Source organism: Rana temporaria, chromosome 1, assembly GCF_905171775.1.
Source record: "Rana temporaria chromosome 1, aRanTem1.1, whole genome shotgun sequence".
NCBI classification, from domain to species: domain Eukaryota; kingdom Metazoa; phylum Chordata; class Amphibia; order Anura; family Ranidae; genus Rana; species Rana temporaria.
This window is the reverse complement of record NC_053489.1, coordinates 483906153-483930195: the sequence shown is the minus strand read 5'-3', so window position 1 is coordinate 483930195 and position 24043 is coordinate 483906153. Positions and strand designations below refer to the sequence as shown.

Below are 24043 nucleotides of genomic sequence, written 5' to 3'. Positions count from 1 at the left end.
TTTAATATGCTCAAATTTAAAAGATGAAAGATGAACCGATCAGAAAAATTTGAACAATGCAGTAATGCAGCATCACATTTCTGAGCTATGTTTTTACAAGCAAACAATATCAGTTTTGGTAAACCCATTTTTCCACTTTATACTCTTTTCTTTTTATTAACAGCCATGAATAAGGGCAAACTCGCTCGAGAGCTATTACATTAAATATTGGTATGGAGTAACCAAAAGATAAATCTTTGCACCCATTAAATACTTAATGTTCCATACATAAATATTCAATAGCTTCCTACCCAGAAATACTGTAATGTTTAGTACTTTTAGCTTAGAAATTTTAGATGCTGAGCCTCGTAGCTTAATGATGTTGATCATTACATATTTCAGTTCATTTCAGAATACTTAAAAAATAACACTAACCATGTGCTTACCTTCACCAAATTGCAACAATTAGAGCTGATATTGATTATTCTAGGAAAACAAATCCAAAATGCAGCAATTCTAAATGTGTCAAGCTGTGATCAGCTTAAGACTTATAAGTGCTTTTGGTCTGATTGATTCTGTTTAATTAACATTATCAGAGTTATTGATCACTCATTGAGATATTACATGCAAGGAAATAGCATTCAATAACATGTGACTATAAAGTGATATGGTGCATTGTATTTCTGATGTTATATTACTGTTATTCTGATGTTTATTACTCATATTGATGACGCATTAAGATGCACTTATTTCCTTTACATTTGTTCTTCCCTAAGTAGCATTTAGAAATATTTTAATTTTCATATTGCAAACCATAATTTTTGGTTCAGTTGTGGGTTTGTCATATTTAGCTGCTTTGACTCACCATTAATACATTTAAGACAAAAACATAAAGAAATATTAACATACTATATTGCCCAGAAAAATATAACAAGTTAATTTTCTTACTACACTTTCCCTTAAAGGGAAATTGCAGTGATGTTGAATGTTATTTTTTTGGATTATAAAATAAAATCATCTAAAAAAGGGTTTCAACCATTAGTTAGCTTATTAATTGGGAGCATACATATTGTGACAGGAAGTCAGGTAAATCTGTGGGTGTTGTCATAGACGGGAGATACATTTCTGCCTTGTTTAAACAATACACCAATTATTATCAGGTGTCGGCTGCAGAAGTAGCCAGAAAGATTTTAGGGCGTTGGAAAAATTCAGCTGTTCAGAAGGAGGCAATTAAGGCCTCTATAAGTAATCCAGAGGATTACTACTGATTACTGCATCCTGAGGCTTTCTGAGTGAAGCAGAGCAGTAATACTTCTGAAGAGGTGAGGTGCTGTTGGTTTTTCTGTGTGTTAAAAATCAAAAAGAGACTATTGTTTTCTGCTGTAGGACCAGCAGTGTCTGCCCATCACTAGGCTGTGCCAGACTCCCTAGATAGGTTCCTGTGTGGTGAAGGTAGACACCCCAAGTGGCCAGGGTTTATTTTATGTTTGATTTTGTTTATGCTGTTTGGATGCTTGCACTTGTTTCCAGCAAGATGGAAGAATAAACCAAAATCTTTGCTTTCAACCGTCTTCGGCTGTTTCTCTGTATAGATCAGTGTGTAGTGAACCCATCCAGGGGGTCACACACCCCGCTACCGAGCCAATCCCTTACAATATCTTAAAATCATTATCCGACTAAAGCATGGTCTTGTACTCATAACCCATGTAATTCAGAGTTTAAGGTGAGCTTAAATAATTATTAAACTCACTGTAGCAACTTCATATTAGAAGCAATAATTTCTAGCACACACATTTTTTTGTTCCCAAATATCATTTTTTTCCCACCCATAAATCACTGTCATGTGACATAAAGTAGATTCTCCTCAATGTAATTTGAGATCAGGGGGCACAGCAAGCTGGAAATCTCAAATGAAACCTGCAATTGTCAATGCCTGAAGTTGATTGTATTCTAATAATAGACTTGCGGCGAGGCTCCCAATCACATTCCCCCCAATGCCATACCCACCCCTCAAGCTTCAGCAGTGTGTTTCACATGGGTAGCTAGCATTAAAGAAACGTCTATAAATATTTCCTGCTGGAGCTGCCCAGTAAGAAAACACAAATGGTCATGCGAGGAGGAAAGCAGGGAAGAAGGAGCAGATGCCATGCATCCCTCTAGAGCTGCCCCACAGGCTCATAAAATGTGGGGCAACATCTAATGGAAAAAGGAGGACATTAAATATTTCCTCTGGAAACCTCTATAATGTGCACACTGACACGGGTAACCCAACAGATAGTGGATCGACTGCTAAAGCATTGCTGCTGACAATAAGGAAGCCCATGAAAACAGAAGCACCAACCACTAATAATGACAAGTGGCATATTATAAAGCTTCCGCACTAAGAAAATAATGTCTGTCTGGAAAATAATGTAAGTTTTAAAGAATTTTACACAATAAAAAAAAAATTGTACCGATGCCTGAAGGTCACATGAGTTACAACTTGCTTGAAATAAATGAATAGCATCACCACATACCACATATAAGCTTCCAAGCCTACCTGGAATCAGCACACTTTCTGATTATCAAACAATTTAACTGTTTAAAACAGTTTTTGAGTAGCATGAAGCAGAAATTTAATGTTGTCCATGACCATTTAACCAACTTAGTTTCTATTGATTATTAGAGCTTAATTGTGACCTGAGATACCTGGCTCTTCTCTCTGGACTGCATTTTAAAATCGGTTTCTATAAAAACTTAAAGGGGTGGTTCACCCTAAAAACTACTTTTTCTTATTCCACTGCCCCCCCACATTACAATACGATTAAGGCTCTTATTATTTTTTTCATGCTGTACATACCTTAGTACAGCATATTCACACGTGCATCCGGGTTGCGAGTCCCGCGGGAGTGGGCGTTCCTCACATGCTGGTGATTGACGTTTTGCCCAAAAACGAGCTCCCCCCGTCGCGTAAGCCGCGTCACGGTTGGCGAAAGGAGCCGAACGGCGAGTCAGCGCTATACTGCGCATGCGCATCGCCGTTCGGCTCCTTTCGCCAATCGTGACGCGGCTTACGCGACGGGGGGGGGGAGCTCGTTTTTGGGCAAAACGTCAATCACACACATGTTAGGAACGCCCACTCCCGCGGGACTCGCAACCCAGATGCCACGGGTGAATATGCTGTACTAAGGTATGTACAGCATGAAAAAAATAATAAGAGCCTTAATCGTATTGTAATGTGGGGGGGCCGTGGAATAAGAAAAAGTAGTTTTTAGGGTGAACCACCCCTTTAATTAGATAGCCATGATACAAAGATTATGCCTGTGTGTGCGATGGGGTGAGATACCCAAATTGGAGATATGGACACAGGTAAAAATCATAGGTCATGCCAAGAAGTGACAAACAAAAATAGGTACAGTTACACTTTAAGCAGTGAGTCAGGGAATAAGCATAGTACTGCTAAAGTAGTTAACTTTTCCAGAGATATCAATATACTGGTGTACATCCATTGCTAACTATTCCCACAGTTAAATAATGCATCCACAGACACAGAGAATGCTGTGGTCACTACTTTTTAACCACTTTAGCCCTGGAAGATTTTCCCCCTTAATGACCAGGTAATTTTTTGCAATACGGCACTGCGTTGCTTTAACCGACAACTGCGTGGTTGTGCTTTACCCAAACAAAATTGAAAAAGCTTTATTTTGGTGGTATTTGATCACCTTTTTGATATAATAAGTATACAAAAAATAAATAACTAAATCTACAAGCTTCTTTATCAGTTTAAGCCAATATGTATTCTTCTACATATTTTTAGTAATAAAAATCGCAATAAGCGTATTGTGATTGGTTTGAGCAAATGCTATAGCATTTACAAAATAGGGGATAGATTTATGGAATTGTATTTTATTTATTTTTTACTAGTTATGGCGGTGATCAATGATTTTTAGCGGACTGCGACGTTGCAGCAGACAGATCAGACACTTTTGACACTTTTTTGGGACCAGTGATATTTATACAGCTAACAGTACTATAAAAATGCACTGTTTACTGTATGAATAACACTGGCAGGGAAGGGGTTAACAGTAGGGGGCAATCAAGGTGTTAAATGTGTTCCCTGGGAGGCATTTCTAACTGTGGGGGTAGGGGACCTACTGGGAGTCCAGAGAGATTGCTGTTCCCAATCACTAGGAACAGACGATCACTCTGTATTTCCCTGTCAGAAAGGGGATCTGTTTGTTTACATTGACAGATCCCTGTTCTGGCTCTCTGTGAAGCGATTGCCGGTAGCTGGCGGACATCGTGGCCATGCACATCAGCTCCCCCGGGCGCGCACATGCCTGCTATAGCTGTTAAACGGACCGATGTACAGCTGCGGTGATTCGCAAAGTGGCTGTTCACTGTGCATACCTAATCGTGTGCCAGGAAAATGTTAAAAAAAAACACAAAAAAAGGGTGATGGAAGTCAGAATTAACCCTTATTCACTAAGCTCATTCACTAAGCTCACTAATTCCCTTGCAAAGTGCAACTTCACTTGCAAAATTAACTGTCTATTCGCCTTTAGTAAATAGACTCCCTGATGTGAAGCTGAACACAAATTTTTGGAAACAAGTAGTTGACAAAATACTGGCCCCCTATAGAATAACCTATGAACCCCCTTTCTATTCCTATAATCACAATCACACTCAATTCATCTACATGAGTTTGCATTTCTTTCAAAAAATGATACCGCTCATTTGGTTACTGTGAATTTTCTTAATCAAGAATTTCTACATAGAACAAAATCATTTTGGCGACTGAACATAACTACTGTATTTGCTGGTGTATAAGACTACCTTTTACATTTAAAAAAACTGGCCAAAAAGCAGGGGTCGTCTTATACGCCGGGTCAGCTGCTCGGATGCCTGCTGGATGTGCGGTTATACTTTATATAGCTTCGGCTACATACAGTATATACCACTTAGCCAATCTGGGTGAGCGATGTATTCAAATGAATACAGAGCCTGCTTGGATTGGAGTAACAACCTCTGCCAATCTGAGCAGGCTACATACAGTAGCCTGCTCGGATTGGCTTTAAGAGTCAGAGAGGCGTGGGCTGATGATGTTACAGCCTCTGCCAATTCAAGCAGGCTTTGTATTTATTAATAGAATACATCGCTCGCCATGATTGGCTCCAGCTCCAACAAGAACAAAGAAGAATATGGCTCCAGCTCCAGATATAATGAAGAAGAATGTGGCTCCAGAAAGAAGAAATATGAAGCATCGGAAGCCTAGGAAGGGGAATCGTCTTATACAGTGAGTACAGGCAAAAAATCTTAAAAAAATGTAAAATTAGGGGGTCGCCTTATATGCCCAGTCGCCTTATACACCGGCAAATACGGTACTTTTTTTTCTTCATTTGTATTTTTTGTCTTTCTATATTAATTGTTTAAACAATACAAAATCAACTGAAACCTACCATATATTGAAGCTTTACCTTGCTACATGCTTGTGTAAGTCTGCTTGGTGTACTTTTAGTAAACTTTACAAAAAATAAAAAAGTTGTCAATCCTCACTTGATTTATTGATGTTGGACTAAACCAAGCACTAACAGGGACATGAGATCTTGAAAAGTACGAACTGTTGCATGAACAAATTATGCGGATAGGTAAAACAACTGCAGAAACAGTACATACCGTATACATATTTAGCATTGTTGCACAATGAAAATAAATTTATATGTAAGGATGCATTATAAGAATGTTTAGTGTACAAGCTAAATATATGTTAACATATGTAAACTTGACATTTTAAATCCATCTCCATCAAGAATTCATTCATATTTTTGCCAGCTTTGTTCACTTGTTGTTTGATTATGAAAATCTATAAGGGCATTGCCTTCTTGGTGAATGAATTTTTTGTAACCTCGGTATAAATATTTTACAGCTTGAAATGTCAGAATATTAAATGTCCTGTTTATTCCATTTGTTGACAGCTTGGCCAACCCTAGAGTATTAAGCACATCCACAGCATTCTATATGTGCTCAGATTTAGAGATAATCACTGTTTATGAGATGCTTGCTGGCTAATGAAATGACATTTGCATAGTATTTTTTCAACTGTGAAGGATAAAATAGCTATGTAAATGACATAAATGAGGATTTTCAAAACCAGAAGATTCCTTATCAAACTATGTAATGGGGATATGTTTCTTTATCTCGGTAAAAAAAGAATTGCATTGTTAACTGTTAATCCAATTTTCTGTTTTTATATTTTTTATTTGTCAAAATTGCACTTTTATTAAAGCTGCAAGTAAAGTTTCTTAAATCAGCTAAAGGCATTCCTGGTGCATCATAAGAACGGGTGTGTAATGTTATAGAGTTTGTTTTTTCTGGAAAGCAACTACAGCCTGAGTAGAAAAGCATGCTTCCTGCAAGCATGCTATAGAGACGGACAATTGCAATTAGACATGTGCACAACAAAAATGTTCGTATTTTTTTGTTCCGTTTCTTCTCGTTCCATAGTTTCGTAAAGATTCGTAATTTCGTAAGACTCAAGTTTTCCTATTCGGACCCGTTCGTATTTCGTAACAGTTTTATTTTCGTTTATACTGAATGATTCGTAATTCTGTCTAATTTATTTTCATTGATTCGAAATTCGTAATTTTGTTAGATAATAATTTTCGTTTAATGGATTCATAATTTTGTACTTTCATAAATACATAGCAACACGCGGCTAATCCATATTAAGATATACTTTCTCTTAAGCCCCGTACACACGGTCAGACTTTTTGCCAACAAACTTCAAAATTATAATTTTCCCAAAAATCCGACCGCGTGTACGCTCTATTGGACAAACTTTTTCGGTTTCAAAAGTCTGGCCAACTCCCTTCAGACAAAAATCCACGGAAAAGTTTGTTTGAAGTCTGATCGTGTGTACGAGGCTTTACACTGTACAATGTGACTCAGCACAAAAGAGATAAGCTGATTGGCTAAGATATTAAGAACGATACAAGTACACAAATTTACGAACAGACAAAGAAACGGATTTACAAAACACACTAATGAAAATACGAACATAAGAATGAAATTACGAACAGACAAAGGATTTAAAATACGGAATGCAAATCTTTTGTTATAGATGTAATTTTCGTTCTTTTGCTTTCTCGGTGTTTCGTATTTTAGTAAGATTGTCCAATCATACCTTCATATTTTCGCTTGTTCGTTATTTTGCTTATTCGTAATTTTCGTATTTTGGTTCTTTCAGCTTTTCGGATGTTCGAATTGATCCGAATGTACGAATACTAACAAATTTGCGGGAACGCACATGTCTACTTGCAATCTTTGTGGAAGCTGTGGTCTCTTTGAAAAGGTCCAAGGAACCCCTGCTAACTCAGAGATGGTCCTCTAATGAGCAAGAAACATGAGCTTTACTGATTCCAGGGCTTTAGGTCTTACTCTGCAAGGGGTGTATCTGACCTATGCAGAGAGGCTTTTGCTTTTATATGGGGATAAATGGTTATTTTCTGCAGCATGACTTTAATTTGGATGCACCTGGATGATACATTGCTTATTTAAATTGAAAGTTTAATTGGGCTACAATGAATATGCTAGTTTATTGGCATTTGGTGACCAACAGATCAATTTGTAATCGATAGTTTAAACATTTTAGGCATGTTTGTGAAACAATACAAATGGGGTTGGAGGGAACATTTCTGCAAAATACAGCTTTTGTCAGAGATAGTATTTTAGTTGCAAAAAATTGAAGTCACCCATGCAAAGCTAATAACAGATATACAGTAGGTGTACTATACTTTTGTTTGACTGTGTTTTTTTTATCAAGAAATAAATAACCCATCTGTACTGAATAGTTTATATTAAAGACACATACAGTACCATAGTTATATTTTCTTAATTATATTTCAGATGCCAGCTCTGTTGAAATACCTACCATACTGCATTGTGCAGCTAAACTTGGTCTTAAAGACGTCACACATCTGTTGTTGCAAAGCCCAGAGGCAGATTATATTTGTCAAGTCACCAATAAGTATGGAGATGATCCAGCTACAATTGCTGAGAAACATGGACATAAAGACATTCAAGAAATCATCCTTCACCGAGCAGTAAGTCTAAATAGTATTATTTTGGTTCTGACATGGCAGGCAAAAAGTAGTATTGATTATGAGCTATGTACTTTTATATTGCTATAGATATCTGTTACAATTAGCAGTACTCATAGCTTATAGCAGTCATCAGTTTTACCTTTTGAGTCTTCCTTTCTGTCCAACAAAAATGCAAGAGAGAACCCTAACTGGGTGCTATAGGTTCTATTGAAAAATTCTAGACACATTTGTCATTTGATAAATTAGACTTACTGTGAGTGTTCTGTTTTAGCAAGCTATGATGAAACATCTTTTCATTTTAATAAAGTAGAGTGGACCATCCTATACCAAGTTCACTATAACAGTTCAATTTAACAATCTACAGTATTTTGTACTAAAATGACATTGCTTACATCCTATAAGAATGTGTCTTAAATAGATTAGGTGATGGTTGGTCTACATTTCTATTTCCTTACTTGTGCTATTAGTTACATATTTAATTGAAATATAAGTTTTAGTGTAAGATGCATAAGCATAGCCCGTCTCTCGTTGTTAGAAGAGCCTCACCACTTTCAGCCTCCAGAATTCTGTCCTCCAGAGTTATCACACCTGATACCCATCACTGGTGCTGTGTGCAGACACTATTCAAAAGACAAAGGTGGCACACTGGTGATGTCAATTCTTTCAAAAGTCTTTATTCAAGCAAAACATTGGGTCTTCTATGTGAGGATTCCAATGTGCACTGTCTTGCTTGAATAAAGGCACTTCTTTTGAAAGTCATCTTTTGAAAAGCTGTCTCTTATTATATAAAGCAATTTTTCTGACAAAATCAACAATAATTTTTGGCAAATTGCACAACAACAGTTAAAACTAAAGAATGTTAGGGAAATATTTTCAAAGCTAACTTTATTTCGCTCAAGAGGCTGTTCATTGGTTTAAAATAAAACTAGTAATAACTGGGAAATTAATGCAGTCTGGTGCCTTTGCAGAAATGTACAGTGTTTGCAGGGGAATCTAATCACTGAGGACTACAGTGCCTGCCGCCGAGAATGTGTTTTTAGCACAACGGCATCGCGCTGATTCTCGGCGACAGGGTGCCGACATCTCGCACTCGCTGGAATAGTAAAAGCACATTCCAGCAAGCACGTCATAGAAGCGACGGGAGATCCGACTTGGATTCCCGCCAATTCTACACGTGTGAGGCGTTTGGTATGAATCCTGAGGGGGAACTCTCCGCCGGATTTTAAATAAAAATCCGGCATGGGTTCCCCCCTCAGGAGCATACCGGGCCTTTAGGTCTGGTATGGGTTGTAAGGAGACCCCCCCAAGCCAAAAAAATGGCGTAGGGGGTCCCCCTACAATCCATACCAGACCCGTATCCAAAGCACACTACCCGGCCGGCCAGGAAAGGAGTGGGGACAAGCGAGCGCCCCCCCCCCTCCTGAGCCGTACCGGGCTGCATGCCCTCAACATGGGGGGGTTGGGTGCTCTGGGGCAGGGGGGCGCACTGCGGCCCCCCCACCCCAGAGCACCCTGTCCCCATGTTGATGAGGACAGGGCCCCTTCCCGACAACCCTGGCCATTGGTTGTTGGGGTATGCGGGCGGGAGGCTTATCGGAATCTGGGAGCCCCCTTTAATAAGGGGGCCCCCAGATACCGGCCCCCCACCCTAAGTGAATGGATATGGGGTACATCGTACCCCTACCCATTCACCTGGAGGCAAAAAGTTCAAGTTAATAAACACGACACAAGGGTTTTTAAAATAATTTATTAGTCTGCTCCGGAGGCCCCCCTGTCTTCTTTATTAGCTCTTTCACCAGGGGGGGCCTTCTTCTTTGACGTCTTCGGGTGGGGGCCGCTCTTCTTCGCTGCCGTCTGGTTCTCTTCCACCACCGGGGGGGTCGCTTTTATAAAAGCGCCCCCCCCCGGCGGGTTTCCTCCGACGTCTTCGGCGGGGGGTGGTGTGCTTCTTCTTCCGCTATCCGGGGGGTCTTCTCCGCTCTCCGGAGGTCTTCTTCTATGTTCGCCGCTCTCCGCTGTTGACTCGGCGCACCCCGGTTCTTCCTCCCGCTGTCCGGTGCCTTCTCCTTCAGCGCTGAACGTCTTCTTCTTCTGTGCTGTGACGTCGTCTTCTTCTTCTTCTCTTCTCCCGATGTTGACACGTCGCCTCTTCTCGCTGCAATGACAGGTGCGCAGCTTGCATCTGACTTTTATAGGCCTCACAGTCCCATCATGCTCCGTACCTACCCATGTGATACCTAGCCACGTGGGTAGGTACTGGAGCATGATGGGACTGTGAGGCCTATATAAGTCAGATGCAAGCCGCGAACCTGTCATTGCAGCGAGAAGAGGCGACGTGTCAACATCGGGAGAAGAGAAGAAGAAGACGACGTCACAGCACAGAAGAAGAAGAAGAAGACGTTCAGCGCTGAAGGAGAAGGCACCGGACATCGGGAGGAAGAACCGGGGTGAGCCGAGTCAACAGCGGAGAGCGGCGAACATAGAAGAAGACCCCCGGAGAGCGGAGAAGACCCCCCGGATAGCGGAAGAAGAAGCACACCACCCCCGCCGAAGACGTCGTAGGAAACCCGCCGGGGGGGGCGCTTTTATAAAAGCGACCCCCCCGCCGGTGGAAGAGAACCAGACGGCGGCGAAGAAGAGCGGCCCCCACCCGAAGACGTCAAAGAAGAAGCCCCCCTGGTGAAAGAGCTAATAAAGAAGACAGGGGGGGGCCTCCGGAGCAGATTAATAAATTATTTTAAAAACCCTTGTGTCGTGTTTATTAACTTTAACTTTTTGCCTCCAGGTGAATGGGTAGGGGTATGATGTACCCCATATCCATTCACTTAGGGTGGGGGGCCGGTATCTGGGGGCCCCCTTATTAAAGGGGGCTCCCAGATTCCGATAAGCCTCCCGCCTGCCAGGGAAGGGGCCCTGTCCTCATCAACATGGGGACAGGGTGGTCTGGGGTGGGGGGCCGCAGTGCGCCCCCCTGCCCCAGAGCACCCAACCCCCCCATGTTGAGGGCATGCAGCCCGGTACGGCTCAGGAGGGGGGGCGCTCGCTCGTCCCCACTCCTTTCCTGGCCAGCCGAGTAGCGTGCTTTGGATACGGGTATGGTATGGTTTGTAGGGGGACCCCCCTACGCCGAAAAAACGGGGTCTCCTTACAACCCATACCAGACCTAAGGGCCCGGTATGCTCCTGAGGGGGGAAACCCATGCCGGATTTTTATTTAAAATCCGGCGGAGAGTTCCCCCTCAGGATTCATACCAAACGCCACACACGTGTAGAATTGGCGGGAATCCAAGTCGGATCTCCCGTCGCTTCTATGATGGCTTTCTCTTCATCGCGGCAAGCCAGCTTGGCGCTGGCTCCCGCGATGGGGCTCGTAGGTGGTCAATCTCGCCGAGAAAGGGAGCGAGATTGACACAATATCGCGGTCACCCACTGTATATTTTTGCCCACAATATTATGGCATGAATCATTTATATAAAGCAGAGTATCACCCTTTGTACATGCATACGTTTGAGGCATATTGTTCTACTGGAATTGTGGCTTGTGGATTTATACTAATCCTCTTATTCGTATTACTACTAACATTCACCCCCAGCACTTTTTAAATGCCCACCCCTTGCGGGCCCACATATCTTTAGACTGGTGCAACTTTAGTCACTTCTGGTTGCATGGGCTTATCTTGGACCTGTCACCTTCTTACCTGTTCCTATGTCCACTCCCAAGACCAATGGGCCAAATTCTAAAAAGAGATACGCAGGCGGAACTGCTGTTCAGCCTGCTTATCTCTGTGCCTAACTTTGGAAACGATCCTCAAAAGACTTTTTCCAAAGTTAGGCAGAAGATCTGACATGTGTAAGACACTTACACGGTCAGATCTTAGGATGCAGTACCGCATCTGCCGATGGGGGCATTTCTCATTGAAATGCCGCTTTGAGTATGCAAATGAGGACTTAAGCAGATCCACAAAGCATTTCAGCATTGTGATTTCTGCGTAAGTTCCGATTTGCTTGCGCAAAACTAGGGCTGGTTTTACAATGTGGAAAGTTAGTCACACCATGTAAAAGCCCATTCAAGCGACGGCATTTGGTATGCATTCCCGAGGGAGAACTCCACGGCAATTTGTAAAATCAAAACCGGCATGGGTTCCCCCCCCAGGAGCATACCAGGCCCTTAGGTCTGGTATGGGTTGTAAGGAGACCCCCCCTACGCCGAAAATTCGACGTAGGGGATCCCCCTACAATCCATACCAGACCCGTATCCAAAGCGCGCTACCCGGCCGGTCAGGAAAGGGAGTGGGGACGAGCGAGCGCCCCCCCCCCCCTCCTGAGCCGTGCCAGGCCGCATGCCCTCAACATGGGGGGGTTGGGTGCTCTGGGGCAGGGGGGCGCACTGCGGGTCTTCTCCGCTCTCCGGGGGTCTTCTTCTATCTTCGCCGCTCTCCGCTGTTGACTCGGCACACCCCGGTTCTTCTGCAGCTGTCCGGTGCCTTCTTCTTCAGCGCTGGCTGCCTGCTATCTTCGTGTGTTAGCTCAATTACTAGCAGGCAGCCTGTGCGGTCTTCTGTGACGTCATGTTCTTCTTCTCCCTTCTTCCGATGTTGACACGTCGCCTCTTCTCACTGCAATGATGGAAGCGCGCCTTGCATCCCATTTATATAGGCATCACTGTCCCATCATGCTCCGGTAGGTACCCACGTGGTGGGTGCCTACCCACGTGCACCCACCACGTGGGTACCTACCGGAGCATGATGGGACGGTGATGCCTATATAAATGGGATGCAAGGCGCGCTTCCATCATTGCAGTGAGAAGAGGCTTTGAGTCAACATCGGCAGAAGGGAGAAGAAGAACATGACGTCACAGAAGACCGCGCAGGCTGCCTGCTAGTAATTGAGCTAACACACGAAGATAGCAGGCAGCCAGCGCTGAAGAAGAAGGCACCGGACAGCTGCAGAAGAACCGGGGTGCGCCGAGTCAACAGCGGAGAGCGGCGAAGATAGAAGAAGACCCCCGGAGAGCGGAGAAGACCCCCCCGGAGAGCGGAGAAGACCCCCCCCGGAGAGCGGAAGAAGAAACCCCCCCCGGAGAGCGGAGAAGACCCCCGGAGAGTGGAAGAAGAAGCCCCCCCTGGTATTAGAGCTAATAAAGAAGACAGGGGGGCCTCCGGAGCAGACTAATAAATGATTTTAAAAACCCTTGTGATGTGTGTTTAATAACTATCACTTTGCCTCCAGGTGAATGGGTAGGGGTACGATGTACCCCATATCCATTCACTTAGGGTGGGGGGCCGGTATCTGGGGGCCCCCTTATTTGAGGGGACTCCCAGATTCTGATAAGCCCCCGCCCGCAGACCCCGACAACCAACGGCAAGGGTTGTCGGGAAGAGGTCCTGTCCTCATCAACATGGGGACAGGGTGCTCTGGGGTGGGGGGCCCGCAGTGCGCCCCCCTGCCCCAGAGCACCCAACCCCCCCATGTTGAGGGCATGCGGCCTGGCACGGCTCAGGAGGGGGGGGGCGCTCGCTCGTCCCCACTCCCTTTCCTGACCGGCCGGGTAGCGTGCTTTGGATACGGGTCTGGTATGGATTGTAGGGGGACCCCCTACGTCGATTTTTCGGCGTAGGGGGGTCTCCTTACAACCCATACCAGACCTATGGGCCTGGTATGCTCCTGGGGGGGAACCCATGCCGTTTTTTTCTTTGAAAATTGGCATGGAGTTCTCCCTCTCAGGAATGCATGCCGAGCGACGCTGTCAATTTTTTTTTTTTTTCCCGGCGCGTATTTTTTATTTCACCCGTCGCAACTTTATCGTCCCTTCGCAATCCACAAAGCCCGGCGTAAATTACGTTCGCACGCTGCACGTCGGGAAAATTACGTCACACGCATGCGCAGTACGGCCGGCGCGGGAGCGCGCCTCATTTAAATAGTAATCGCCCCCCGGAGAGGAGGACCGCCTTGCGACGGAGGCACTTAAGTTACACGGCATGTAATTTCTAGGTAAGTGCTTTGTTGATCGGGCACTTAGGTAGAAATTTTAAGTCAGTGTAACTTAACTGCTGAAATTTAAGTAAGGCTACGTTTTTGGGAATTTGGCCCAATATTTGTATCTTGTAACATGTCCTAAAGGAAACTATATCCATAGTGAAACGTGTTGACAACCTGAATTTGGAGTAAAACTTGGACACAAATTTTCCAGCCATATACTATGTGTATCATCAGTATTAACATTTAACTGTTAGGCTAGCCATAATCCGCTCCAGAGTTTGGTACTGCTGTGCAATATGAATTACCCTTTTTGGGGGTTTATATTTTTATATATAAATTATATTTTAGTGTTCCTATTAAAACCTTGTGACTTTTTAACTTGTATGCCTCCTGTTGTGCCATAAAAGTCCGCTATGCGAAACAATATGTCTAAATAATCACACTTTAGTCTACCCAGTAACTCAAACATTAGCAGAGAAAAAAATCAAGCCTAGTTCTGTTCACAGTTTTGATTTGGAAAGCACTTCTTGAAAAAGAAAAAGTTACTTTATCCAGTAATGTAAGTTACAGTAGGATGGAGGTCACAGCGGTGCTACAGGAGGTGGTGATCCCACTGGGTCATCCAAAATATAAAAATTGTATGTTACATATAATGATTTTTGAAAATGTAGTTTTTTTTAAAAAAAAAGTTCAGCAGAGAATAAACAGAGTAAGATTTCAAGAAATACTTTTCAATAGGCATTATTTTCTTTTGATTTTAAACAATCTCTGAATATGTTTAAAGGTTCATGTTAATTAATAATTTTAAAGTTTAAGTTAATGTGGATTGCAAAGGACAATTTATGTACGGTATATTGACTGTTAACATATCATGTATTGATGCTTATGCATTCAGTCCATTCCTTTAATTATACTAAGGTCATAAAGCACATTTTCAAACAGCAATTAACGAATGAATGAACATGCAGACGTAGAACTATGTTATCCTAATTTTATATTATGTGTGACTTGCTTCCTAAATACATCAAAATGGAAATGTGCTAGCAAATGATAAAGGGACATTATTATGAAGCTGTCTTTACTTTCAATAGAGTGTGACTTATTTGTAAAAACTGGGGAATGTAAATAATGCCCAAGTTGATGTCTGCTTCTATTTTCACAATAGTACTAGAAAAAATGTCAGCTGACCTCTAATTCAGCTATGTTTTATATATCACATTTTTTTCTGATGAGTTTTGATGTTTGCAGAGCAATGAAGGGTACTAATGCTATCACTGTGTCTGTGTGGGTGGACTCCTACAGTACAGGAATGCCTGGTTGTAGGGATGGGCAATGCAGAGGCATGGGGTGTTGATGAATCAGGTGCTGCAGCTGGGGCCACACTCCAACTGTTCCCACAAAATACTTTGGAAAAGAGGCTCTCCATGTGTAATCTGAGGGGTCAGTTGGCAGTTTGACAAACAGGTCCCACTCTGTATCAGGGGATCTGACATTAGCTCCAGTATTAATAAATAAAAAGTGATTGCAGGCTTCAATCAGAAGTTTATTGTAACAGTATTATTACAATGAGTTTTGTTTCTCAGCCTATATGAATGAAGCCTGGTAACATTTCAAATTAATTAATAAATAATTTATTATAATATTCTAATACTTTTTTGTTAGTTCTTATGTACACATGAGGCATATTTATACAATTATCATTTCAGTAAACCTGGATTTGTGGGGAAAATAATGTTTTTTGGTTTTGTTTTATTAAAAAGTGTTCCCATTATACCTTTTCCACAATACTGCTATGCTTCTAATCCAATTTCTATTCCTCTAACAGGTATTTTAATAGTCAATTTCTTACACCAATAGAAAAGTGAAAGATTGCCAAAATAGATTGAAAGGCAATGTGTACATATCCCTACATGCTCACACATTGCTTGATCCACCAAAAATAAATGAGCACAGCGATGCCCACTCTCAGTATTTGTAGTATTCCTTGTTGGTACTGCATAATGTAAAGTTCTCTTCCATATATGAAAAAATGTATTCACCCAACTAACAAACATGGAACTGAACAATTTTGCATATTGCATGACTTAATTCAGAACTACATGGAATCTCCCCTTCAGGGATTTGTATGCATGTGTTTGACTGTCATTGTAGAATTCCATAATGACACGTAGCTCCTGAACTATACAAAGTGGGCAATACATACTTTTCCACGCCATTTATTAGGGTTGTACAGCCACTTTAGATACTATTCCTTAACAAGTAGGACATGCCCAGTAAGTTCCATGCACCATGACACTATCCAACAATGTCATAAGATGGGGAATGTAACTACAAATGGTTGCAAACTCTTATTAATATATTCACTGACCTGCTCAGTCAGGGAACTCCTCCCTTATATAATAGGTCTCCTGGTGGGGACTGATTTGTACACTTTAGGTAAAGCATAAACAAATGGAATGGTGGGACATTCCACATTCAAGAATTCCACTCTCTTTTTATCAATAATTCCATCCTGAAATGCTCTTTCAATAAATCCGAATATTTTTTAAACACGCCAAACCCACCGCAGGTGTCTTTGTGTACCATTCCCTGTCTCAGTTATATAAATGTATGGGCAGCCCTCCTTGCTGTAAGCCAATGCATTTATGGCCTTACTTCCCCTTTAAATCACAGAAGTACAGGCTGCTCTGCACTCCTGTGGCCTGTTTTAAGCCGATAGCGGGCTAAAGGCCAAGAGTATTACTAATGATGCATAACATAAGTAGTATCCAGATGTCTGTAATCTTTATATATTATATATGTAATTATGTATTTGCTTACTTCAAGCTATAACTCCAGTACAACATGCAAGGGCAATTAAAAATATGTATAACTTTGCTCTATTTTTTAGATTCACATTGAAGATACTTTAAAAAACAAATTCACTTTCTTCCTACATCCCTTGACACAGTGCATACAAATCTATTTACTTTCCAGCATTCCTACCTCTCTGAGGATTTACCTGATATATCATCACTGACAACAATTATAAAAATGTGCTCTTCAGCATATTTACTTCAATTATTTGTGATGTTTTTAACTAAGAACCATTAAGGTTACTAATAGGACAAGTAATCTTAAGATACTTTCAAATAAATGAAAGGAAACTGTAAGATGCTGATCATGTGTAAGCAAAGATGTGTTTATATCTCAAGTATTATTCAGGACACAAACTCGATGACCACTGTCACAAATTTGTATGCAGCAAATCTCTCAGAAATCAATATATTTCTTAATTATTTTTTGCAAAGTGATGACTTTAAATGTAAATTGGTACAGAAAGCAAAAAGAAAGTACAGTTGGTGTATTCTCCTGGAAAGTGGGTGAGTGACATTAGTTCTTTGATTTATTGAGGGCTTCAACAGTATGGCAAAAGTACACAGAGACTATACAATAATTATAACCCTAAAACCATTATAAAACATGGCCATTGAACAATCATTCTTGTCAGCTTCCATGAGTAGATACGGACTTACTAAACACCTCCCTGGAGACGATTGGTGATTGCTAAAAAACCCTATTTGGTATTTAAGATCGACAGTACCAAGCAGAATATTCATCAAGAATATTATATTGTCTGCCTTTTTTGTGGGGAAACAGCATATACAAGGTGCAGATTTCCTAAATATCTAAATGTCTTAATCAAAATGATATAAATGGATTATTTAGGTACACGGAACAGAGTCAGTAATAAAACTCTAAAGCCTTCAATAATTGCAGATGCATAGCTGCCTGAGTCATGATTTAATAAATATATAGGTTCATAGGAAAAGTGTGCAAAAGAAGCAAATAAAGGAACAAAACAACACTTGGAAGCAGTACAAAGCAGAGTATGTGAAGTGTGTTAATAAAGAATGAAAGTACAGGCACCCAGGGAAAGGAGTAAGGGAAAATATCTTTGTCGTGGTTTAAACTGGTCCAAGGATTATAGAAGTTTTAAAAATTCAGAACTAGATATATGTTATGTTCTAATAATCTCCTTACAGCCTCTATGTCCACTACTTTGGCATAATTATAATTCAAAGGTCATGTTTCAGCTCCACCAGAATGATTCCCAGGTATCTAAAATAAGTGCATTGAACATATATTCAGTCTGTAAAGTGACACTATCCAAGGTTCTGACCTACGTGTAGGTGGTTTCTCTATGTGGGTGTTCTGGCCGAATAAAACTCAGCTATCTCTGCGTGTTAATAAATAATAAGGTATTAGTTTTAGGCATCATAGACAAGGATTTGGGCTGTGAAATGGACAGAAAATAAATAATATATGTTGTATAGTGTATGCCGCTTTAACTATAAAGCACAGTAAAAACAGCAAGCAATCCCTAATAATAGAAGTTCAAGTTACAATGAAAAAAAAATTGTTCAATCGAACCTGCCTGGAGAAATTACCTGTTAGACTAGATAACCTAAAAGCTAGCACAAATTGTATAATTCCATTCTAGATTTCCTACAGCAGACTAACCACTTCTGTGCTGTGTGATGGTACCACTATGTATTTATATTCTTTAGTTCTTTACAAATGAAATTCTATCTGCCAATCGTTTCCATTTGTTCTTTTATTCTTTCAAAGGGTAAAATGGAAAATAAGAAAAATATACACTGTATACTACCTATATAGTACATACAGTTAGTTACTAACAGTCCAAGTGTTATGACCTCATAAAAAATAGAAGTATCATACCTTGGCTCATGGCTTTAGCTATACAATTTTTGCAATAAAAAATCTAGTGGAAGTGAAAGGTCAGATCACCAGAAGTATAAGTTACTTTTGCAAAAAAAATTGTAATATAATTTTTTAATATATATGTATAAGCTTCCACACCTAACAGAAAACACACTTACCTATGCTACCAAGTGTACTTTCCAGGAACCCATGTGTATCCAGTTTGCATGTTAGTATCACAGACAGGCTAATGTCCCATCAAGAGAAACCGCGCCTTTTATCTGACTTTATTTGTATGTAATTCTTATGTGTTGAAGTTTGTTGCAATGCATTACAGCATGTTTAAATGTGTTGCACTACACATAAATTTTCCTTTTATCAGTGTACACCAATACCACTTAACACTGCTGGAGTGCTTAAATATGAGAGCTGCTTATACTTGCAGTGCCGCTATAAGCAAAATTAAGATATATTTTGACCCACTGGTGCTCAGGATGCCAGCATGAAATATCACCATCCAGTAGCATGTAGTGTGCTTAGAAAAATCACCACTCTCCCAGTCCAGTCTACGTTGTCTATGTTGTTAATAGGTGGGAGATGGCTTGAACCTTACACCACTCCACAAGCCATGCCCTCTAACATGTTTGACGCCATCCACTGGGGCTTAGTCCTAGACTAAGCCCCGGTGGGTTGGGAAAAACATGTCAGAGGTCGTGGCTTGTGGAGTGGTGTAAGGTTGAGGCCATTTCACACATGTTAAAAACATAGGCCCAGATTCACAAAAGAGATACGACGGTGTATCTCCTGATATGCCGTTGTATCTCTGTTTTAGGGTCTTCCTAACTATGCGACTGATTCATATAATCAGTTACGCATAGTTAGCCCTAAGATCCGACAGGTGTAATTGAATTACACTGTCAGATCTTAGGATGCAATACCTCGGTCGCCGCTGGTGGGAGTTCGCATCGTAAACCAGCGTCGGGTATGCTTATTTGTAGTTATGGCGATCCACGATGGTTTTTCGCATTCGCTACGTTGCTGCTAGTCTAGTTTCCCGTCGCAAAGTTAGTCGTCGTTTTTGCTGCCCTAACTTTACACAGCCCACGTATGTGCTGTATAAAGTATGGCCGTCGTTCCTGTGTCGAAATTTGGAAATGTTTTGTTCTTGCGTAAGACGTCAGGGAATACGAAAGTACGCTACGCACGTCGCCGTTCGAAAAAATGACGTCACTTCGCGCAAAGCACGGCAGGAATTTCAAAACGGAGCATGCGGGAGCGCGCCTAATTTAAATGGCACACGCCCCTTTGAATTACGCAGGCTTACGCCGGAGGCCACCAGCGTAAGTTTTCATGCAAGTGCTTTGAGAATCAGGCACTTGCGATGAAAACTTGCGACGGTGTAACGTATCTACGATACGTTATGCCGCCGCGATTCTACGTGAATCTGGGCCATAGACTGGACTAGGTGAATGGTAATTTTTCTAAGTGCTTAAATATGTAGTCTATCTGGATGTTATGGGTTAAGGGTCAAGTTTTTTCCTTACTAGGAATAAATGCTGAATTGTTGGATTGATGGGTTTTACCATGGTAGTTGGTTTAGAGCTAACCTTTGAATTAGAGAGCTTTACCTTCTACTTCAGGTTTTATCATCTTGGTAACATAACCTTGCCCTTTGCCTATTTGCCCTTCATTGGAACCTTATCTTCCTTCTGTTGATGCCTTCATTGTGTTAGAATATTAAATTCTACATGCTGGATACGTGATTTAATGGTCGGTCAGTTTTCATCTTACACAGAACCTTGTTATGGTTGAAATTTGGAATCAAATCAAACCTGATCTGTTTAAAGCTCAACCTATCCTATCCTACAGGCCCTGTTGCAGACAACCTGTCTGGGTCCCGCTTGCATTATTTGAACATTTTCAAGACCTTAAGTACTTCTTAAAGGAAATCTATGGTCACAGCAAACCCTTTCATTTTTATAATATCAGAATTGTAATAACAATACAAACAATAGTTATACTGTGCATTGTATTTGACAATCCAATATATGCTTAATTGCAAAAATCTCCTTAGGTATTGTGCATGCTGCCTCTCTGTTGGTCATCTCTTTCCACAATATCCTGGATTCCCTTCTTTATTTATGTTCAATTTCTAAGGACTACATATTCCATGGTACCTTGCTGCCTGCAAGCACTGATTCCTGTACTGCCTCTGCCTCCTGAAACTCCTCCTCTCAGTACCTCTGTTGTTCAGAAGGCAGGCTCTGTGAAATGTGTGACACAGCAGTGCCTATTGACAGTGCATAGTAAATATGTGTCACAGAATTCAAGGAAGTAAATATGTGGGGATCTTCATAAAATAACTTTATAAGCTTCAGGATCATTCAGAGTAATAGGAGTGGGCTAAAAATTGTTGAAATACAATGCGGAATATGAATATATGATATTACATTTTGACCATAGATACACTTCAACCACTTGCTTACTGGGCACATATACCCCCTTCCAGCCCAGGCGAAATTTCAGCTTCCGGCACTGTGTCGCTTTAACTGACAATTGCACAGTCGTGCGACGTGGCTCCCAAACAAAATGTATGTCCTTTTTTCCCCATAAATAGAGCTTTCTTTTGGTGGTATTTGATCACCTCTGCAGTTTTTAATTTTTTGTGCTATAAACCAAAAAAGAGCGTAATTTTTTTTTAAAAACACAATATTTTTTACTTTTTGATATATATAAATATCCAATTAAAAAAAAAACTTTTTTTTTTAGTTCAGGCCGATATGTATTCTTCTACATATTTTTGGTAAAAAAAAACCTCAATAAGCGTATAGTGATTGGTTTGCGCAAAAGTTATAGCGCCTACAAAATGGGGGACGGAATTATGAAATTTTTTTATTATTATTTTTTTTTACTATGGTGGCGATCTGCGATTTTTTTTTTATTGGGACTGCGACATTATGGCGGACACATCGGACACTTTTGACACATTTTTGGGACCATACACATTTATACAACGATCAGTGCTATAAATATGCACTGATTACTGTATAAATGTGACTGGCAGGGAAGGGGTTAACACTAGGGGGCGAGAAAGGGGTTAAATGTGTTCCTGCTAGTGATTATAACTGTGGGGGAAGGGGACTGACTGGGGGAGGTGACCGATCTGTGTCCCTATGTACAAGGGACACAGCATCGCTCTCCTCTCCCTGACAGGACATGGATCTGTGTGTTTGCACACACAGATCCACGTTCTTGTCTGTGTTCTGGCCGATCGCGGGAACCTAGCGGACATCGCGGCCGCCAGGTACACACATCGGCACCGCAGTGGCACAGCAGGCGATCGCACAGCCGGCGGCGCTCGCGTGCCCCCCAGTGGCCGGAGGAGCCGAGGACGTCAATAGGCGTCCTCCCAGCATTTGAGAGCCACATTGTTTTTTGTTTTATTGTAATAATAATGAATGGTTGCACAAATATAATGACAATGTAATCAATAGAAAGTCAGTAGAATTGTACATAGTATATCATTCAGTCAAAGTAATTATTGTTATACAATAGTAAAGGTAATAATAAACAGGTAGCAGTATTTAAATGTATTGTAATCTAGTAATATCTTATTTGGTATGGGTAGTGATGGTTAAGAAAAGGGGAAGGGAGAGGAGAAGAATATTGAGTATTATGGTAGGTTCCAATTCGACCATTTAGAGTTATAAATATGGAGGCTGTCATTTAAGGTATGATATATTTTCTCAGAAATTTTATAAACCTCCATTCTCTCCAATACTTGTGACCAAAGGATAGTATTAGATTTCCAATTAAGGGCTATCATCCATTGGATCGAGCTGCATAGGGAATGGAATAATCTCATGTGTGAAGTTGGAATATCTGGAATTGTTGCATATAAAAGACAGATTTGTGGGGTAAGAGAGATTTTATGACCATAGGATGACTCAAATCTAGATGTTGCCACACTCCATATTTGGTCTAGAAAAGGGCAGCTCCAAAATGTATGTAATAATGTGCCTTGCCTTGGCCACATTGTGGCCTTCTTTTGCCTATGGCCGGACTCCAAGTGGTTAAGATGATGGTGCTTTTCAAATGAGTAATTTTTGAGAGTTTTTATCAATATTCCTTTGGTACCCATAGACAAACAATCCCACCTGTAACTCATCTAATGAGATGAAAGCGTATTTTTATATTGAATTTTCTCCTGACTAGGTTTATTCATCTTCTGATGGTACAGCATCTACTTTTAGGTGATGCCCACAATCACTGGCTTTTCACAGCCATTTTGTGAAAACCTGAGCCCTGATTTCCAGCTATTCAACACAAAAAGCCTAATTAAACTATTTTAAGATAATAATTTACAAACAGAGTTTCATTTTTTATTTTTATTCTGAGTGATTGCCATTGTTGCTTTTCCAGAAGATACATTTACATCTGGGACTTGGACCCCTAACTACAGCCTCACCCAAAGGAGCTTGATAATATCTAATGCCTCTGAATATAGGCTGAAAATGCAAGCATGTCATTACATAAATAGAAAATAATCTATACAACTATGGCAAACAATCATTATTCATATGTGGCACGCAATATATTAAAAAGGATTACTTTAAACCTGACATATCATGCTGTTTGTCATTCTCATGTTAGAAATCACCACAGATAAAACTACATTCAAAATGCATCTAGTTATAATTACTGTAAGCAGAGTCTGCAAACTGAAGTTACTAAGGTTTCCAACAACTCATATCAAAGAGCTCATATTCTGTAGCCATAACTCATAGACTCTGCCATTAACTGCCAGCTAGCCGTTTACATTAAAGCTAATTGTAAAGTTTAATTTTCTTAAATGCATTCATGAATTAACTAAAGTACAGTGAATACTCTTTCCTGGTAAAGTGCTGAATAGCAGTCGAAATGGAAAGTGGACACATTTAGAGGATCCGTTTTATTTGGAAAAGATTAATCACATTGAAAGGTGAATATCTGATTTATTCCACTACAGTTCTATTTGAAAAATAAAACCATATTTAGCATTTAATATCATATTCCGTGTTGTTACAGAATAGCACAAGGAGTAATTTACAGTCTTTGACATTTACCAAGCTCTTCCCAGGGTATAACTGAATTATAGTTATGAACTCTAAAAGGCCATAGAGGCCTCTCAGATTGTTCCAGATAGCCCAGCAGATATGAAATACAAAGCCATAAACAACAGTGAGCATGGCCACAAAAAAAGGGAACTACTTTCCTGAATATGGCATAAAATGTTAAATTACATAGATGTTGTTTATGCAGA

At 40.8% G+C, this 24043-nt stretch overlaps 1 protein-coding gene across 1 annotated transcript in view; it reads left to right on the top strand.

Annotated features, from left to right (window-relative positions):
• The window catches only part of BANK1 (B cell scaffold protein with ankyrin repeats 1), a 421880-nt gene that overhangs the window by 169433 nt on the left and 228404 nt on the right, over window positions 1-24043 (top strand). Inside the window, exon 7 of the mRNA XM_040329952.1 lies at window positions 7864-8060. Coding sequence (XP_040185886.1) covers window positions 7864-8060 — 197 coding nt within the window. The remainder of the gene's footprint in view (window positions 1-7863; window positions 8061-24043) is intronic.